Source organism: Microtus oregoni, unplaced genomic scaffold (genome assembly GCF_018167655.1).
Source record: "Microtus oregoni isolate MIOR12 unplaced genomic scaffold, Mior012 000073F_ref0000255, whole genome shotgun sequence".
Classification (NCBI taxonomy): Eukaryota; Metazoa; Chordata; class Mammalia; order Rodentia; family Cricetidae; genus Microtus; species Microtus oregoni.
The window spans coordinates 3,745,262-3,766,500 of NW_024543986.1; the positions used below are offsets into that span (position 1 = coordinate 3,745,262).

Genomic DNA, 21,239 nt, shown 5'->3' on the forward strand with positions numbered 1-21,239 from the left:
ATCAGTATAGTCTCACTCCAGAAGGTTGTATAGGGACTCAGGCTCCTTCTCTCTCTGGTTCCATGCTTCATGAATTGAGAGGGTACCCTCGGCCACAAGTTCTTTCCCATGTTCTGCCTTGCTGAAGTTCCAAAGCAGAGCAATTAAACAAGCGTGGTGAAACTTCTAAAGCTGAAAAACAAATTTCTCTTCCTTACTATAGTCTATTATGTCAGGCATTTTGCACAATGACAGAAGGCAAACATCAAACAGATGTGAGAGAAAGCCTCCAAGATGGTTGAACATGGAAACCTTGAATTCTGCTGAGAAGAGACTGAACATCATAGAGTCTGCTTTTCCTTGAGCAGGACATGTACCAAGAACAAGGGAAACAAAATGGCCTCCAAGATGATAAAACAAAATCATTCTATGCACTAATAAACTGTGAAGAGACAGATAAGCCACAGAAATATTCAGTCTCTGAGTGGCTTTAAAAAGGAACCTTGTCTTGTTTGTCTGTTCATTTTTCTGTTTACAATAATATCCCAAACCAACCCTTGGTAAATGAGTATGAAATAAAGAAAAACTGAAGGGTTACCAAGAACAATAGTCTAGATACAAACAGACTCTCTGAAAGTCCTCCATCTACTTGCAAGTGTATTCTCTATGGAAATCAGCTACATGCCTATATTTTTAAATTGTATTTGCTTCAACATAAAAACCTTATATATTCAGTCTATGGAATCAAGAGAAAAACATTTAGTATATAAAGGGAGCATATCAAGGTGAAGTTGTGTTGGATCATAATTTTTAAAGAAACATTTAATAATTAAAGGATATGTATCCAGGTGAAACTGTGTTGGATCATAAATTTATCCAGGATAAGTAATCCAAGTCATGTCGTTCCTCCCTGCCTCTTGTAGCATTTGTTTCAATTGTGCCTGCACATTAGCCAGTTTCTCCCTATCTAAACTGTCCTGGATTTGCCATCGCCCATAGCAATGCACAGGGATAGGATAAATCACGTGTTTAAGCTCCATCAAGGGTGTTAAGTGCTCAAGGATTCTCATGAGCATGGACATACTAACAGGGTTAGAGAAAAAGTTGAGCACTCGGAGTTGGGAACAGCGACTTAGTGCTGGGATAAGACCAGAAAATACAGAATCTGTTAAAAGGCAGTGATTAAATTCCAGATGCTGCAAGGTTCCAGAGACACACTGCAAGAGGTTATAAAAGGGCTCACAATCTTCCCAGTACATTGGATTGTAGCTGATATTCAATAGCTTTAAATGGTTGGCTTGAGGGCACTCAGCAAGAAACTTGAAATCATTGTAAGAAAGTTCACAGAATGTTAGATGTAAGAATTCCAAATTGGTTGGTAGGTCTCTGCAGGGAGAAAACAGAAAATGATTTCTGAAAAATGAAGACTAGAAGAGGGGAACTATATCTGTGAATCTAGAACAAACTGTTTTGTACATCATTAGCAAATGACATGAGCTTTCACACACTTAATGTACTTGTGGGTCTGTGAGAGACACTTTACCACCCTGGAAAATAATGTTTTAACCTTGACAATATGTATAACATATTATAAAGTTGAGTGAAAATACTCTCTACTTAGGAATTACAACGTAACCAAAGGCGGAGCTAATTCACTTGCTCAGAAGAGGGGACAGAAGGAGCAGCCAACTGGAAGCTCCCTTTGGCCAGTCCATAAATTCCAGCTGTTGTAGGAATTCCTACTGCAAGTAGCCTTTAAGTTACCCACCCACTGTATGTGGCCTCTTAGACTATTTATACCAAGTAAAGCAAGCATCCGCCCTCTTTTCAGGCTGTGGGATTCCATTGCTGTTTCCTGTTCCAGCAGAGGATTTTGATCTGTGAGTCTACCTCTAAGTAAATAACTCTCTATTGTACTCATTTCTGAGCTAGCGTGTCCTTTTAAGTGTCCTTCTTCAGACGGCCTCTCCAATCATGGTCTGAACCGTGGAGATTTTCCTCATGATGTGACATTACCTTTATGGGTGTATGAATATGTGCACCTGTGCCAGAACATAAAGTCTTTCAATTCCCCTTCTTTATCTCTCAATGGCCAAAGGAGGGCTGCGTTTTTCTTTTGACAGTCATGTTTCTGGAATGAGCACAATGCCTACACATGCTCACCTGACTACGCTTTTTGTAACCCCACTTTTCTATTCAATTACAGAAAGATACCATTCCATGGCTGTTTTAAAACTCCCAGCATTGCCCATTCTGAGGCAGAAGGAGAAAGGGTTATGGGAAGCTTAAAACTATCTAAGAATTATCTCTCTAATCTTAAAAGCAGGCTACTATTGGAAACCCTGTATCTACCCTGTACCCTTACCTGAGGACAGCTTCAAGATGATCTCTGAGGTCGAAAGAATCAAAGTTGAGTTCATTAAGATGGTCCATAAACCTAAGCTGTGAGACAAAATTCTGGAAGACTTTCCCATTCAAAGAGCTACAAGTGACTTTAGACAGACAAAGTTTTCTCAGGTGCACCACCTGAGCAAGAAGGCAGGTAATCTCACTCAGAGAACCCTTAAATACTGACAGGTGATCAAGGCATTTGAAATCTAAACGGTTCAGGTTGTTTCTATTATAAACACCCAATTTCTCGATTTCCAAATCTCGGCAGCACAGGTGCAAAGAACCTGAACTCTGTTCCACTTTATTCAGAAGCAGAGCCAAATATCCACGTTCTCTTAAGATATTACCCCTTCTGAGAGAAATGTTCACTATTATTTCCATATCCTGATTATGGGCCTGAGCCTCATGTTCTGAACTTGCAGTACTGTGCTGGGCCCTCATCTTCAAGATTGAGTGCTCTGAGTGAGCACAGGAGAACAAGCATGCAGGTGAATTAGTACTGATCACCGGGCAGACGATCTTGCAGCCAGAATCCTCCCTTAAATCTAGGATCCTCAGTTTAGGGCTCCTGTAGGGAAAAGAGAACACAGACCACTATGAGATAGAAACATTAATATAACCAAGTAACATCAATGACAACATGGAGTGACAAAATTATCTTTGTTTTTCTTTCTGTCATTCCATACATTGGCTAGCAGCAAGACTTTGTTATGCAAATACCATATCCTTTACTGTTTTCTATAATCAATTAATGCTTATAATGTCTTGGAATTCATCTATGAATCATATATATGTATATATATATATGTGTATATATATGTATATATATGTAAACAGTAGCATTACTCGCCTCTACTACAAAATTAAAGCCCTCTGTAAGACATCAGAGTTTTTAAGATAACCTCAACTGATGTACCAACCCCCTTACATTAATTTTCTGCATTCATTATCAGCTAATGTTGGGAGATTATCTGGTCCTCTCTTGCAACAGGTTCCAGGATAATGTTTTGCTCTCTTATAATATACATATTATACACATTACTATTGAAAAGCTGAGTTGTTGGCAGTAACAGCTGTAGACCATCAATCATGTCTTTCAGGTCCCTGTATTTCTTGTATGCTTAATTTTCTAATGTGGAGACAAAACAGGGTCGAGTCTTTATCATTGCTGTCAGTGTCTTCTTTTGCCCATTTATTGAGGAGACAACAGTCAACAACAGAAAAAATTATCACTGAACAGCACACATTATTTTTCTTTTTTTTGTCACCAATCCTCAGCAGTCTTAGCACTCATGTCTTTTGTCTATGAAATAATAACACTGCAATACAAATCTGTCAACAGTGTGCTCAGTCACATACATTCCATATCCAATATTGTAAGACACTTGCTTTCAAAATGACCTCAGGTATTGGACTAACAGTCCCACATTCTTTATCACTATGTGCACGTATTACCTTTGAAAGAGTAACAGGCTGTGGTGTAACCTCCTGTGTCTTATCATGTTTCTATTATATTGTCTTACCTAGAACCTGAGTTTTGGACAGGTATAAACTGAAGACATTTCACCATGGTTGTTAGGAGTTCACGATGGGGTCCCTGCACAGTTAGTGTGCCGATATGGAGACAGGCAAAGGGCCAAACTGTCACCATTGCCTTCACTATATTCTTATGCACACCCTTAAATGCAGCAGAGAGGAGTGGAACAAAAAGCTCCCTTGGGATCTCCTTAAGAGCATGAATAGCTGCAGATTCATTACTTAGGAGTTGATGTATAGCAAGATCCAGGAGTGTGTTTGGTTTCTCGTTGTCCATCTTAATGAACCTGCATGAGGGTGAGAAACATTTAGAAAACTTGACAGATATCCACAGAGTCTTCTTTGCAGCAAATGTTGGCAATATAGATAACTATTTGTAGAATAAATAAATGGTAAAATAGCCACTTCTAGATAGCTCTAATTATAGGCAGAAGAAATTGGTTTTTGAGTGTATTTAGGTATATTTGAATATGAATAAACACATAACAAACCCCTTTACATTTTATGAGCAGATAAATATGTATATGTGAATAGAAATTAGGACTAGGTGGGCAGAAGTCACTTTTGGTCACCTAGATTCCAACTCCTGATATTTGATGTCAATAGTGTATAAGCCATCACAAAAGAAATGGTAAATCTATACAAAAGTGAAAGTATCATCATTGTCTTTGAAAAAGAAAATGCTAAGACATCAAATTAACCTTGATTAAAGAAGAAAAATGACATTATAGCCTCTGACTATAGTTATATTTAGTTTGATCTACCAAATAAGGCTTATCTGAACATCCGAGAGAAGCCAACCACTGGAGAGCTCTTAACTGTATAAAATCTTCAAACTGAAAAGAGAGTGAGTTCCTGTCTCATCCTGCCTTATATTCCTCTCTAGTGTTGGTATTAGTGGTGTGTGCCGCCACTGCCTGGCCTCTAAGGCTAACTAGTGTGGGTGCTGGGATTAAAGGTGTGTGCCACCACTGCCTGGCCTGTATGACCAGGCCAGCCTGGTCTGCAAGAGCTAGTTCCAGGACAGACTAGCATTGCACTTTGATCTTCAGCTAAGTTTTATTTATTAGATCATCAACAAAATATCACTGTACATGACTTGCCAAATTTAGTCACCTTTATGACATGTGAAAACACACCAATTTCAAGTGATATGGATGAAAGGAGAAGTAAAACTGTACAGCCACAGCCACTTATGTATTTCTAAAGAACCCAAAAAAATCCAAACATTGAGGAAAACTACTTCAACACCTCCAAAACTAATTCAAGATAGATCAAAGATCCTAATGTATGGTGGGACACATTCAAATCTCTGTAACAAAACATGAGGAAAACATTTGAAGATATAACCATACCACAAACTTTCTGAAAACACAGTGAAAAAAAGCTCAGAAAATAACAAGAATTCATGAGTGAGATTGCATGAAATAAACAAGCTTCTGCAAAGCAAAAGAAATAAGTAACTGTGACGAGGCAGACATCAGAATGGCAACAATGCTTTCCCACTATACATCTGACATGTTTAATATCCACATTCTATAGAGAACTCAAAATTTAATCACCAAATAAAGGAATCACCAAATAAAAATGAAAAATGCATTGGGCAGTTCTCACAGGAATACAAATGGCCAGTACATGGATTCTGCATGTCAACCATTGCCATTAAATATGTGTTCATCAAAAGCACACTGAAATCATACCTCCTCTAGTCAGAGAGGGGAAAATCAAGAAAACAAAGAAGAATAAATGCTGCAGTGAATGTAGGGAAAAGGAGTAGCTACACTTTGATGCTGAGAATTTCAAGGAGACAAATATCACATGTGTTTTCTCATATTCAGTATTAAGCTTAAATACCTATTCACACACATATTTATACTATATAGTGTATATGATATACAATAATGGTTCTTTACTTATATTGACTTTATTATGTTTTTTTGTTCTTCACCTATCTTGCTTTTTCTACAATATTTTACTCCATCCAACAGTCCTCATTTTACTTTTATTACATATATATATATATATATATACATATATATATAGTGTGTGTGTATGTGGATAAGTGTCATAACCAAATGCAGTATTGTGTACATAATGAATAAATTCTAAGTGAGATATATCCAAATTGACAGGGATTTGGGAAGTATCTTTAAGAATCTTCAAATAAGCCGGGTGGTGGCACACGCCTTTAATCCCAGCACTTGGGAGGCAGAGGCAGGCAGATTTCTGGGAGTTCGAGGCCAGCCTGGTCTACAAGAGCTAGTTCCTGGACAGGCACCAAAGCTACAGAGATACCCTGTCTTGAAAAACCAAAAAAAAAAAAGAATCTTCAAATATGCTGTGTTTTCAAAGTCCAGTGAAGATTGAAGAATTGTCCTACTAGAATTGACTTTGGAAAAATGATGACTCAATTCACTGAGGTGTCTTGAATGGAATCTTGGATAACAATGACAATATTATTTGAATAAATCATCAAATTCAAATGAAATATGCAATTAACTTATCACTTCAGCAATGTTGATTTTCTTTTTGTTAAATTTTTAGCTTCCTAATTATCTACACTAGGCAAAGCTGGGTGAACATTTTCTTGTGTGCTTAAAATCATTTCATAATTTAAATGATAATAATAGGCCATGTTCTGAGATACACAACTGTAATGCCATCACTATGGATACAGAATCAAGGATCATAAAGGTCAGTGAGCCATTACATAGCAACAGTGTCTGACAAAGTTCCAATGCATCCAAAGTTCCAGAGCTCATTAAACTAAATGAAATCACACTCATCTATTACAGTTATGATACATAGATACATGAGCATTTACTTGCTCTTCAGAAGTGAAAACCAAGTTAAAATAATTATTGTAGAAAGAAAAGCACCTATTTACTCAGTTCAGTCCTTACAGTTTTAAAGGACTCGCATATAAAAGACATCTCAGCGCATTATCCTGGGTTGAAGAAAAATTCCAAATCCTCATACCAAAACTGTGGAAACATCCCCAAGTCCTTCTCAGAAATACAAATCTTTGAAGAGGAGGAGGAAGGATGTATGGAGAACATTAAAGAAAGAGTAGGAAATACCTAGTCACATAATTGAAGCTAGCACCACCTCAGGAGAAAACACTATCTCTCCAGAAACCGCCACCTCGAAAGAAACACATGCCACTTGCGATCGATTCAAAACAACTCACTGTTAATTCATAGATTAATCCCTATGCCCTGGCCATTTAACTCCAGTTTAACTTATTTAAAGAGACTACTGTAATTTACCTATGAGTGAGGATCTGTTAAATCCTCGGATTTTCAATGTCCTCAACAGTAGCAGTCATTCATTCTTCAAGACTCGTTCTCCATTGTCCTGAGGACTCTAGAGGCTTCATGGCAACTGCCGCCAGCAACGGTTCCTTCTATTTAAAGCAGCCGCTGGAGAATTCTGATTGGCTCCTCAGAGGTCAGCTTAATTGTCTCTATATCCTTCTGCTATTCTATACCATGTGTCACATTTTACAGCAGTTTCAGAGAATGTATCTACCTGCCTCCCAAGATATTCTTATAAAAAACATTCCCGATTAAAAAATAAATCCATAAGTGAGACATAACCTCTTCGTGGCTACAGTCTTTACCAGGTCCAGTCTCAAACTCAGACAATACACATTCAAAGTTAGTGGGCACAATAGCAACAGTTTTTCATTTAAAAATCAATGATCATTTATTGGAAAACATGTCCCTACCTTAGCACTCTATTTTCTCCTGATAAAGAAATTTGCCAAGGTGCCTATAAGTCAAAACACATTTTGGGAAGCTGGAGAGGACAACTTGTTAAAGACAAAACTGAGGAGCAAAGAGACACAACACTTCCAAAATTAAACTATGAAGAACAACAGCAAACAGTAGATGAAATGAGTCCTGAACAAGGTTTAAAATAAAAGGTGGCCAGACAGTGGTGGCATGCACCTTTAATCCCAGCACTTGAGAGATAGAGGTAGGTGGATCTCTGTGAGTTTGAGGCCAGCCTCGTCTACAGAGTGAGTTCCAGGACAGGCTCCAAAGTGACAGAGAAAACCTGTCTTTAAAAATCAAAAGAAACCCTGTCTCGAAAAAACCAAAAAAAAAAAAAATCAAAAGAAAAGAAAAGAAGAAGGAAAGAAAAAGAAAGAAAGAAACGGAAAGAAAAGAAAAGAAAAGAAGAAAAAGATTTTCTGATCTCTCTGCAGGGACATCATTTTATTATTTATCTTTATAATTCAAGAAGGATAGAATATTCCCTCATCTTAAAATATTGCTGTCAAAACAGATGACATCCCCTGTGGTGGTTTGAATAGGAATTGTCCCCAAAGACCCATATGTGCTAACGCTTGGCTCCTAGAGAAATGGCACTATTAAGAGGTTTGGCATTGATAGTGTAGGTGTGGTCTTATTGGAGGAATTGTGTTATTATGAAGGCAGACTTTGAAATTTCTTTTGCTCAATTAGGCCTAAAGACACAGTCACTTCTTCTGCCTGCAGACCAAGATGTACAACTCTCAGATACTTGTCCAACTCCATGCCTGCCTGAGTGCTGCTATGCTTCCTGCCATGATGATAATGGATGAAACTTCTGATACTGTTGATATGCAGGAAACAGGAAGTAGACTGTCTCACTGGTAGAGTAGCTTGAGCATAGGAGACCTCAAAGTCCATCCCAACAGTGACACACATCCTCCAGCATGGCCACACCTACTCCAACAAACCCTCATTTCCTAATAATGTCACTTGTTTTGGGACCATTTTCTTTTTTAATTTAATTTAATTAACATTTTTCATTATTATACATACTGACTGTAGTTTCTGCTCCCTCCTCTAATCCCATTTCCTCCATTGACTCACATTTACTCCTTTACTATTCTGCCCTCCTACTTTTTCATTCAGAAAGGGGCAGGCCCTCATGGACTTGAACAAAATATGACACATCAAGTTGAGTTAGGACTGAGCTCCTCCACCTGCATCAAAGATGGGAAAGGTAATCCACTATGGGTAACAGGTTCACAAAAGCCAGCTAAGCACCAGGAAGAGGTCCAGAACTCCCTGACAGGAGTCTTATAAACACACCAATCTACGTAATTATTACAAGCATGCAGAGGGCCTAGGTAGATTCCATGCAAATTGGTCCTAACTGTTGGTCCAGAGTCTATGTGCTCCCATGAGCTCAGGTCAATGCTCTCTGTGGGTTCCCTTATCATGAACTTGATTTGTCTCATATAATTCTTTTCTTCAGGGGGGCTCCCAGCACTAGGCCCAGTGCTTAGCTATGAATCTCTGCATCTCCGCATCTACTTCCATCAGCTACTGCATAAAGGCTCTCTGACAATAATTAGGATAATCACCAATCTGATTACAGCAGATAATCAGTTCAGGTACCATATCCACTAACTCTTAACCGGGGTCATCCTTATTTCTGGAAGTTTCCCTGGCACCAGTTTCTCCCTAACTTCTGAAATGTTTCCCAACAAGACATCTCTTTTGTTATTCCTCCAGCTTCCTCCTACACATCTTTGAGTAGATCTCTGAAGGTGTTTCCAGGTAGAATTAACTAAAGGTACATGTGACCCATCATGAACAAAAGCAGTACTATTCTAAGCTGGGGGCACAAGGGCAAGAAAAGTGGGAGAATGAGAAATTCAATTAATCAAGGCCTTCTCTTTGTGTGCTTTTTGGCTGCATGATTCAAGCTTGTGTGCTCTGCTAAGCTCATAGTCCTTACCATGATGAGCCAAAGCTTTTGTGTGCCAAATAAATCCTTTCTTCTCTTCAAGTTTTAAAATATCTGTTCAATATTTTGTCACAGATATGAAAATTCTAACACACAAACTAGATATCATTAGTGTTATGGAATGTACTGGTTATAGAGTCAGTCAGCAGCTTTCTATTCAAGAGACAAGTGAGAGCAGTGAACCTCCACTAGAAGATAGCCATCAGACTTTGAGCTGAAATAATTTTAAAAAATGATCATGGAGAGCAGTTGAAAGAATATCTATTAAGTAAAAGAGAACTTGTGTCCAATAAGTGGAAGCATTTTCTATGAGTCAGGGTGAGACATATGTAAAAAGTACTCTTCATGTTGTATTACACTCGGCACTTTGCAATATCCTACAATTCCCTCCACTCTCTCTGCCTTATCCATGCTAACTTTCTTGCAAAGAAAGAACTTTGAGATGTTTCTCAAACATCTGAAGCCTATGCCCATCTCTGGGTTTGTTCACCTGCCATCTTTTCCACCTGGCATTCCTTCCAACAATAATACCTTGTTTGTAATCTGACTTCTTTAATTTATTTCTTCTCGTGTCAATATTCGAGTGATTTTTTTCCTTGACCACCATATTTAAACAAGTCACCAGTACTTCTTACATATTTTTCCTGATTACATTATATTTCTTACATAATTTACCTCTATTTTTTAGCATGTTATCTAAGGTCTTCTGCACAAGAGTAAGTTTTTTCCTTCCTTTTATTGAAAATAGATTTTTTTTCTCACATAGTATATGATGACTGTGGTTCCCCTGTCTCTTCTCCTCCAAGTTCCTCCCAACTTGACCTTCTATCTGGACCCACTCCCTTTTTGTTTCTCATTATAAAGCATACAGGTTTTCAAGGGATACTAATAAAATAAGACATGTTATAATAAGATAAAGCAAAAATGTATACATTAGAGCTGAAAAAGACAAACCAACAGAAGGAAAAGAGCCTAAGAGGAGGCATAAGAATCATTCACAAAGGAGCCCCATAAAAACACTAAATTGAAAACAACCATATATACACAAAGGACCTGGTGCAGATGTGTTCCAACCCTAGGCATGCTGATTGAGTCTCTATGAGTTCATATGAGCTTCAATGATGTTGATTTCTAGGGCCTTGATTTCTTGGTGTCCTCCACCCCTTCTGTCTTTTACACCCTTTCCACCTCCACTTCTGTGGGGTTCCCTGAGCCCTAAAGGGAGGTATTTGATGGAGTTGTCCCATTTATGTTTGAGTATTTAAAGATCTCTCACTCTGCACATTGTCTGACTATGAGTCTCTATCTGTGTTCCCATCTGCTGCAGGAGGAAGACGCTTGGATGATGGCTGAGCAAGGTGCTGATCTATGAGTATAGTAGAATGTCATTAGAAGTCATTTTAGTGCTTCTTAAATAAAACAGTAGCATTTGGTTTCAACCTTGGTTCCTGGACAATTTACTCTCAGGTTCTGGGTCACCCAACTAGTTTTGGACATGGATTCCATTTTGTGGTCTTAAGTCAAATCAGATTCTGGTTCAGTACTCCTACAGGCTCTGTGTTACCATTGCTTTAGCATATTTTGCAGGCAGGACTCCACTGTAGATGAAAAGGTCTGTGGTTTGCTTGGTGTTTCCATTTCTCTTGTGGTAGCCTACAGAGTACCTTCCTGTACCAATGATGCTAGCACGTAGTGGGGTGAAGACTCTATGTAGGCATCAGTTGGACTTCTCCCTGTTCAATAGGTTCTATAGGTGTTGTCTTCAGCAATGTGTGCTTGGCATCAGTTTTTGGACAGCAGACTATATTTATAATCTTGGCAATATCTTGGGTTGTTAATGTCTTCTTATAAGACTGGTTTAGCCAACAACACAATCCTAGTACAGGAATTTTTATTGAATGACAAAAGATGGTCATTTGGGGTAATGTATCCTCCATTATTTGATGATGTCATTTATATTGACTTCATATAAATATATAATTTAGGATGATTCCACTGTATTAGGTTTCCATACTACTCCTTGAATGACCCATAATTTCAGCTATTTCTCCCAGTATTGTGTCCTTTATCCACATCTCTGTTCCTCTTCTCTCTTAAACTTCCCATCCAGTACCCTCGATCCATCTACAACTGTCTATTCTATTTTCATTTTCTAACAAGATCTATTCTATATCCCTTACCCCCAATTCCTACCACTTTACCTAATCTCTATAGTTCTACAGGTTGCAGCTTGGTTACTAATGACTCTAAGAGCTAATATCCATATAAAAACAAAATATATACCGTATTTGTCTTTCTGAATCTTACATGCCCTACTTACTGTGATTTTTCTAGTTTCATCTATTTACCTGTGAATTTCATGATGTCATTTAATAGCTGAATAATTTATTTAATATCTGAGCAATATTCCATTTTGCAAATTATTACTTTTTCTTTATCCATTAGTCTGCTGAGAGACAATCTAGGCTGTTTCCAGTTTCTGGAAAGTGTGAATAAAGCAGTAATGAACGTGGTTGAGAAAGTGTCCTTCTGGTAGGATGAAGAGGCCTTTGGGAATATGCCCAAAAGTGGTATAGCTGGGTCTTGAAGTAGATTCATTCCCATCTTCATGAGAAACCAATAAACTGATTTCCATAATGGCTGTACAAGTTTTCACTCCCACCAGCAATGGATGAGTGTTCTCCTTATTCCACAACCTCGTCAGCATGAGCTGTCACTTGTTTTATTATCTTAGTCATTCTAAATGTGTAAGATGACATCTCAAAGTAGTTTTGATTTGCGTTCCACTGATGAGTAAGGATGTTGAATAAATCTTTTAATTATTTCTGAGGCATTTGAAATTCCTCTTTTGAGAATTATGTTTAAATCCCACAGAAGCTTTTTACTTCAATGCAATCTCATTTGTCTACTTTTCCTTTTATTTCTGTGCTTTTGTGGCAACTGACTTTGTATAAAAGAGCAGAAAATAAACACTGTCTTTGTAATGAATCATGTGGAGAAAAGGATATGTATATGCTGAAATATGAGACTAGACCTTTAACTCTTCCTGCTTGCATATGTCAACTTGAAACACAAAAACTAAGGTCTGAACTGAGAATCTAACAGAATGAATAGAGGGGAAATTTTCAGTGCATTGACCTCAGAAAGTATTTTCTTGTTTGTTTGTTTGATTGATTGACTGACAGACCAGTTATTTTTGAAACAGGATTTCAAGAATCCTAGGATGGCTACAAACTCAACCTGTAGGCTACGATGACCTATAACTCCAGAACCTCCTGTTTCTATCTCCTAAGAGCAAGGATTATAAGCATTCGCCACATAACCTATTAATGTGGTGCTGGGGATTGAACCTAGGGCTTCATTTGTGCAAGGTAAGCACTCTACCTACTGAGCTATACCTCCAGCCTAGAAAAACGATTATTTAATGTGACTCTCCTCCTGGAAAACAAAACAAAACAGACAAATTGACATAAGAGGTTTCCAAATTTCTGTTATAGTTCTTTTATGTTACACCATTAGAAGGTCTATAATCAATAGTGTTCAATCAAAAATCTATACATGAATGTGCGAAGCAGAAGTATTTCCAAAAGCTAAAAGGTAAACTGATACAAATATCCAACAAGAGATGAAGGGATGAACAAACTGTTGTTTTATTATGTAGCTCATCCATATATTGTGATATGATTCTGTCTTTAAAAATCAAGTACTGGTAGAGTTTAAAGTGTGAATGAATATCAAAACCATACTGATCAGTAACCATCAGACACTAGCTAGCACATATGATTCTAGTGTTAAGAAATGCACAGAATAGGTAATTCCCTAGTCATATAATTAGATTAGTGGGTAACTAGTGATGGAGGGCAGCTAAATGATAATATTCTAAGTCTGCATATGGGCTGACACTATACTAAACCGACAATTTATTTAAAGGTCATTCAATTCTGTATTTAAAATAAGCTAATTTTATGGTGAATAAATTAAACTATTATGGAAAAGGGGGAAAAGGGAGAGATGGTGTGGGAATAGAAGTTGGGACAGAGGAATGAAAGGAACAGGAAGTTTAATGAAATAATGTCTCAAGGTTTGTGTAGGTTGAAAGGACTAATGAAATGATACTATCCATAAGCTGTCATGGAACATTTGGAGAGATGAAAAAGAGAAAAAGGGGTAAGAGACCAGGAAGAAAAGTAGAAGAATCTAGTTACTTCTGTACCCATCCCAAACACATTTCACTATCTGAAGTAATAGGGGCGGCAGGGCTGCGTTCTCAGCACCCCCGGCCACCTGCCAGGCTAGCTTATGCTCCGAAATAACAACACAAGGTCAATTTTGTTATATGTATAAGTGTTTCTGATTTTGATTAAGGTATTGTGATTGTGTAGTTCATTTAAATATGTACTGTATAATTAAGAAATATAGGTTGTTAATGGATAATCATTGATAATAGTAAAGCTTGTAGTCATGTTAGTTAGATTTTCTAGATATATAGAGATATATTTTAGATAGACATTCTTCATGTCTTTCAAAGATTACAAAATAGGACATTTAAATGTTTTAATAACTTAGGACTTTTCATGACAATGAGACACTCTGCTCCTGGCAGCACCAATCTACTTCAAGAGGAAGATGGGCATCGAAGAGGCTCGTTATGGAGTTTGATAGCCATTTGGACAATAAACTGCTCTTGCCTGGACTATTGCATAAACTGGACACAGAGAACCCGCAGAGAGAGGACTACTGAACTTGCCTAAGGTGAGATGATCTTTCGGGGTTCCTGATTCATGAAAGAGTCTGTGAGACATTCTGCAGGACACAACAGATAGTGACTGAACTGACTTTGAATTTTCCTGCTTTATGGAAATGTCTGCTGGATAGCATGGGCCTGAAGGCTGAAGATGGATGCCCCAACGGTACAAAAGAACTTTGGGTGACTGTCCAGGCAGCGAGATGTCTTTGTCATTTCTAGAGTTTGAAGTTTCTTAGTTCTTGTTTACTTAGGTAATATATCTTTCTGGAGTCTTTGATGGAGTTAAGAATAGTTAGTTGTAGTTTTCCTTAGTTATGATAAAGATTATTGTAACTTTTACTTGATAACTGTTTTGTTATATGTAATTTTGCTATGTTAAAGCCTTTTTTTTTTGTTTAAACCGAAAAAGGGGAAATGATGGAGGAAGGTCATTGGCTAATAAAGGCACTGCCCTGGCCCATTTTATTGGTTAGAGGATAGGTGGGAGGAGTAAACAGAACAAAATGCTGGAAGAGGAAGTGAGCTCAGAGTCTTGACAGCTCTCCTCTCTGGAGCAGACACCTGGGAGAGACGCCATGCCCCGCCCCGCTCACGGCCTGAAGCTCCAACCCAGGATGGACTAGGCTAGAATCTTCCCGGTAAGACCGGTTCTCACAGATTATTAGAGATGGGTTGATCGGGATGTGAGAATTAGCCTGTAAGTGCTAGAGCTAAAGGGCCAAGCAGTGCTTAAAAGAATACAGTGTCTGTGTAATTATTTTGGGGCATAAGCTAGCCGAGCAGGCGGCCGGGGTGCTGGGAACGCAGCCCCGCCGCCCCTATTACTTCAACTATCATATGGGTAAAGACGGGAATGTTTTCACAAAGGTTTATTGAGCAAGAAGATAGGTTAAGATTAAGTCTAATTTTCTAAGTGATCCATCTTTCTGAGTCTAATTTGCTAACTGGGTACCATCTTTTGGAGTTTCCTCTCACTAACAAGGGATGATTCTAAAAGCAGGGTGTATCTGTTCTTAAGGCAACCCCTCATTAACTGATACCTGGAATAGATGACCCCAGATGTTTTCCCATGCACAGAGTAGAGACTATAGGCAGCTGATGTTAAGAGCCAGATGGCCTGCTATGGGTGTGCAACAATGAGACATAAAATAGCCCCAGAGCATAGGATAATGATAGGTAACCTAATCAAGGGGAATGAATGGAGAAGGTGACTGAAATTCAGTGGAAAAGAAAGGCAGGCAGTATATGACAGGAAGGTCGAGTCTAGCAGGGGATGGAGAACAAACATGGAACCTGATGAGCTGAGAGATTAAATCCATTTTTCAAGCCATGGACTTCAGAGTGGATGCCAACAGAGTATGGAGCGACTGGGACTTGAAAAGACTTCATGAAGATATCATTGTAGAGATTAAAGAGAACCCACACAATGGATAGCCTTGTCAATTATCTGCCCCTTTTTTTCTCAATTTTAAGGAAATTGGTTATACGAAGAAGGGGTTGGAACTCTGAAGCACAGGAAATTATCCTCATGACAGAATTGCATTAGTCCAAAAGAGATTGGTTTAAATAAAGAGAATGTGCTTCCTTCCTCATTTATAGCCATAATAGAACAAATCGACATGGTCCCAAGTTGAGCACAGAAGAGAAAGACCTTCAACTGGCTGCTCCTTCAGAGTGCCCTGAAAACCATAAGAGATCCAAAGATAGCAAATTTCATTCTGTAGACTTAGCAAACCACCAATCCTTTCAGTACTGGGCAATAAGATCAGGAGCTACAAACAAAGCAAGAAGCCAGGAAAGTATGAGACTGATTGCATAATTCTTTTAAAAAAAAATTCAAACCTTAATTCTGTTAAAATGAATCAAATTTAAGAATCAACGAAATTCCAACTATCTGAATCCACATAATATACACAGATCTGAACCCCTCTAAGGCAGAAATATCTTAACAAGCATCCATGTGTGTGGACTTACAGTGACACGCGAGGACCTTAAATAGGTCAGGTACAATGTGAAAAGGATACGCAAGTATGGGCCTTTTTCCAGGGAGATGTCTTGAAACTATTATGCTTTCCCAAAGGGGTAGATAAAGTTTTAGATGTTCACCAACAGAGGAGCTGAAGTCTCAGGAACAAGTAGGCACCTGAAAGAAACTGAGGACAAAGGATAGTCTCAGGCAGAAGACCTGGAATGCCACCAGCTGCAGCTGGGCATGAGGGCAACATCTTGAATCCCAGCATTAAGGAGGCTGAGGCCAAAGGTTCAGAAAAAGTTCACAAACAGTATGAGCTGCAGAGTGAGATCCTGTCTTTAATACTGTATCACAAAAAGAAAAACAGCAACAATGGAACTGTCAAGATGGTAAAGTGGTTATGAGCATTGGTTGTTCTTTCAAGATGCCCAGATTCAATTCCTAGCACTCACATGGCAGCTTATAACCATCTGTAACTCTAGTTTCAGGGGATCAAACACCGCTGTCTCCCAAAGGCACCAGACACACACATACAAACAAAATTCCATAAACCTAATATATATATTTAAATAAATCTTTTTTAAAAAATAAAAATAAGTATCAAATCAGTATAGCATGAATTGCAAACGTATGAGTAAATTTAATGATGGGGGAACTTTACTTTCTCAGTTCACCTTCTCTGTGGAAAATGCTTTGTGATATGTTAGAGAGCTAAGAACTCAATGCAGTGATTCAGACGGGACAAAAAACCCTTTTCAAACATCACTATTGTTCTCTCTTGTTCTTACATTGAAAAGATTTCAAAATAAGCATATATGTGTTCAAGGCCTCTTTCAGAGGAGTTCTGATACCATTCATGGATCTTCTGCACATGTCACCCACCACATCTCTGAGGCCTCACCACTATACCATTACCTCCAGGCTTAATCATCCAACATACGGACATTGGTAGAAAGGAACCATAGTAGGGACACAATTTGTATGCTGTCTTTGAAATTTTCAGCTATATATGCTTGGTATATGTTTATATATTAAGAACATGAATGTAGAAAACTATAGTTAAATGATCTACCTCATGGACACATCCATATAGTGACATGGTGAATGGAGACCTGACAGAGCTCGTGACATGCTTGTTCAGATCATAGTCTACAATGGTTCATACTCTAATTTTGCAAGTTTCTTTTTTATTATTTTTTAAGATTATTATTCTATCATTTCCTCTTTCCCTTTTCTTCCACCAAAACCTTCCATAAACTCATTCTTGTTGTTTTTAAAATTCATGGTCTCTTTATTTACTAATGGCTATTATATACATATGTGTGCATTCCTAAATCATAAATACAGTCTCTTCATTCAGTATGATGTTACTCATGTGTATGTGTGTTTCCAGTGTAGCACTTTTCTAACCAATTTGTGACATGGTGTACTCATCTGCAAAAGAGAAAATAAGCAAAAATCTATCTTGAATGGTTGTTATGAGGGTTGTATAACATGATATTTCTAAGAACTGTATGGAACCACAAAGATACTTAAACATCCATGTTCATTGCTGCTCTCTTCACAATGGCAAGGAAATAAAATGGATAATGAAAATAAAAGGTAAATAAAAGAATACATTCGAAATTTAGTCCTCCACACCCCAACTCCTTCCCATTTCCCCATCCACGTAATGGTGTAAGTTTGGAGACAGATTCTCATGTAGCTTTAGCTGACTTCAAATTTTGGGGGAACACAGACTGACCTTCAACTATGCTTCGTGTATGCTGTGCATGCATTCTAGTGAGCCCCATCCACGGTCTCTGAATAATCATTTTGAAGTGAAGTTTAGAAATCACTGTTCTAAAATATTTTCATGGTGGTAGCATGTTATTCTTTAAGGGATGATTAATATTTTGGAGCCCGTGATTACACTGGGGAATATAACTAGTGCAGAAATAAATTGTATTTATATTGCAAGGCATTTATTTTCTTATGAGAAACCTACCCTAGCTTGTATCTAAAGAGTTCATTAATTGATAAACAGATGAGTATCTTAGACCGTCTGAAATTTCATAGCAGGAGTTCATATCCTGGGTGGCTTCAACGGACAGAAATGTAGATTTTATAATTCTGGAAGTTAGGAAGTCGAAGGTAAAGGACTTGACAGACTACTGTTTTAGTGAGGTTTCACTTTGTGGTTCATAGAGTATTATCTTAACATAGTAGAAATATTCTAGTGTTTTTATGAACTAATTTTCACCCAAAGGCAACACCTTTAAATAGATGCATTTCAAGGGTTTCAACCATTAATTATCTTCCAAGAGAGTCTCAAAAGTTGTCTCATGCAACAAATTTGAAAACAAACACCATCTAGAAAATAAGAATTTCAGAACTAAGGATATAGTTCAGTGGCAGCAACCATGTATATCATGTATGAAGTACTGGAATCAATCAATCACCAGCAAAACACACACACACACACTCAAACACGCTTTTCATGCCAAGATACCCCTACTTCTTATAAATTGTGAAGTCAATTTCTCACACCATGTATTCCATGAAGCTATGGCCTAGATTTCCTGAAAAAGAACTCAGGAGAAATCTTACGAGTAAACTTCATTTCCAAGCCTTATAACTCAGTCTCAATTTGGCATCCTCCCAGAAATAAACCTTTTTGGAAATATACACAGCACCAACTGGAACGATTTGGTACAGCAGTGTGCAGATTGAATACAGAAGAATAAATAGAATTTAGGAGTCACTCCTCATTGATATGGGATTTCGCTCTGTATGCCACAATTACCATTAATGAATAAAGAAACTGCATTGTACTTATAGTAGGGCAGAACTTAGATAGGTGGGGAAAATTAAACGAAATGCTGGGAGAAAGAAGGGCAGAGTCAGAAAAAGACCATAAAGCCCTGCTGGAGACAGATGGCAGAACTTTAGCCAGTAAACCACAGCCTCATGTTCATACACATATTAATAAAATTGTATTAAATTAATATGTAAGAGTTAGCCAATAAGAAGCTAGAGCTAAGAGTCCAAGCAGTGATTTAAATAATACAGTTTCTGTGTAATTAGTTCGGGGCTAAACAGGCAGGAACTAACTAGTGGCTTCCTCATTATACCTCATTTTATCACAGGAAGATAAGAACTTCTAAATATTTGCCCATCTTATAATCTAAATCTCCTTTTATAAAAGAATAACATTGAAATGCATGTTAGGCAATAAATTTATTTCATCACATTTCAAACAAATTCTTGGCCCATTCATGTATCTTAGATTAATCTGATTTTAGAGTCATGAATAATCTAAAATGAAGATATTAAATATTCACTACACATAATTTTCATGCAACAATGTACAAGATGAAAAAGAAAATAGGCTAATACATAGAATCAAGCATTTTTGTGAGCTTCTTTTTTTTAATTTATTTATTTATTAAGGATTTCTGCCTCGTCCCCACAACCGCTTCCCATTTCCCTCCCCCTCCCCCGATCAAGTCCCCCCCCCATCTGCTCGAAGAGCAATCAGGGTTCCCTGACCTGTGGGAAGCCCAAGGACTGCACACCTCTATCCAGGTCTCGTAAGGTGAGCATTCAAACTGCCTAGGCTCCCACAAAGCCAGTACGTGCAGTAGGATCAAAAACCCACTGCAATTGTTCTTGAATTCTCAGTATTCCTCATTGTCCGCTATGTTCAGCTAGTCCGGATTTATCCCATGCTTTTTCAGACCTAGGCCAGCTGGCCTTGGTGAGATCCCAATAGAACATCCCCATTGTCTTAGTGTGTGGGTGCACCCCTCGTGGTCCTGAGTTCCTTGCTCGTGCTCCGTCTCCTTCTGCTCCTGATTTGGACCTTGAGATTTCTGTCCAGTGCTCCCGTGTGGGTCTCTGTCTCTGTCTCCTTTCATCGCCTGATGAAGGTTAATATTCCTGAGGATGCCTATGTGTTTGTCTTTGAATTCACCTTATTTAGCTTCTCTAGGAACATGAATTATAGGCTCAATGTCCTTTATTTATGGCTAGAAACCAAATATGAGTGAGTACATCCCATGTTCCTCTTTTTGGGTCTGGCTTACCTCACTCAGGATAGTGTTTTCTATTTCCATCCAATTGTATGCAAAATTCAAGAAGTCCTTGTTTTTTACTGCTGAGTAATACTCTAATATGTATATATTCCATACTTTCTTCATCCATTCTTCCGTTGAAGGGCATCTAGGTTGTTTCCAGGTTCTGGCTATTACAAACAATGCTGCCATGAACATAGTTGAGCATATACTTTTGTTGTATGATAGGGCCTCTCTTGGGTATATTCCCAAGAGTGGTATTGCTGGATCCAGGGGTAGGTTGATCCCGAATTTCCTGAGAAACCGAAACACTGCTTTCCAGAGTGGTTGCACAAGTTTGCATTCCCACCAGCAATGGGTGAGTGTACCCCTTTCTCCACAACCTCTCCAGCAAAGGCTATCATTGGTGTTTTTTATTTTAGCCATTCTGACAGGTGTAAGGTGGTATCTTAAAGTTGTCTTGATTTTCATTTCCCTGATCGCTAAGGAAGTTGAGCATGACCTTAAGTGTCTTTTGGCCATTTGAAGTTCTTCTGTTGAGAATTCTCTGTTCAGATCAGTGCCCCATTTTATAATTGGGTTGATTAGCCTTTTACGGTCTAGTTTCTTGAGTTCTTTATATATTTTGGAGATCAAACCTTTGTCAGTTGCAGGGTTGGTGAAGATCTTCTCCCAGTCAGTGGGTTGTCTTTTGTCTTAGTGACAGTGTCCTTTGCTTTACAGAAGCTTCTCAGCCTCAGGAAGTCCCATTTATTCAATGATGCCCTTAGTGTCTGTGCTGCTGGGGTTATACATAGGAAGTGATCTCCTG

The 21,239-nt window shown here is 38.2% G+C and overlaps 1 protein-coding gene across 1 annotated transcript; it reads right to left on the minus strand.

The window, feature by feature from the left end:
- Nucleotides 1–851: 851 nt before the first annotated feature.
- LOC121441121 (melanoma antigen preferentially expressed in tumors-like) lies at nt 852–4,186 on the minus strand. The gene is made up of 3 exons (XM_041642256.1): nt 3,894–4,186; nt 2,345–2,938; nt 852–1,365 (listed from the first exon to the last, which is right to left on the minus strand). The coding sequence occupies exons 1-3, from the start codon at nt 4,181–4,183 to the stop codon at nt 852–854; spliced, it is 1,398 nt and encodes a 465-aa protein (XP_041498190.1). The 5' UTR covers nt 4,184–4,186.
- Nucleotides 4,187–21,239: the final 17,053 nt, after the last annotated feature.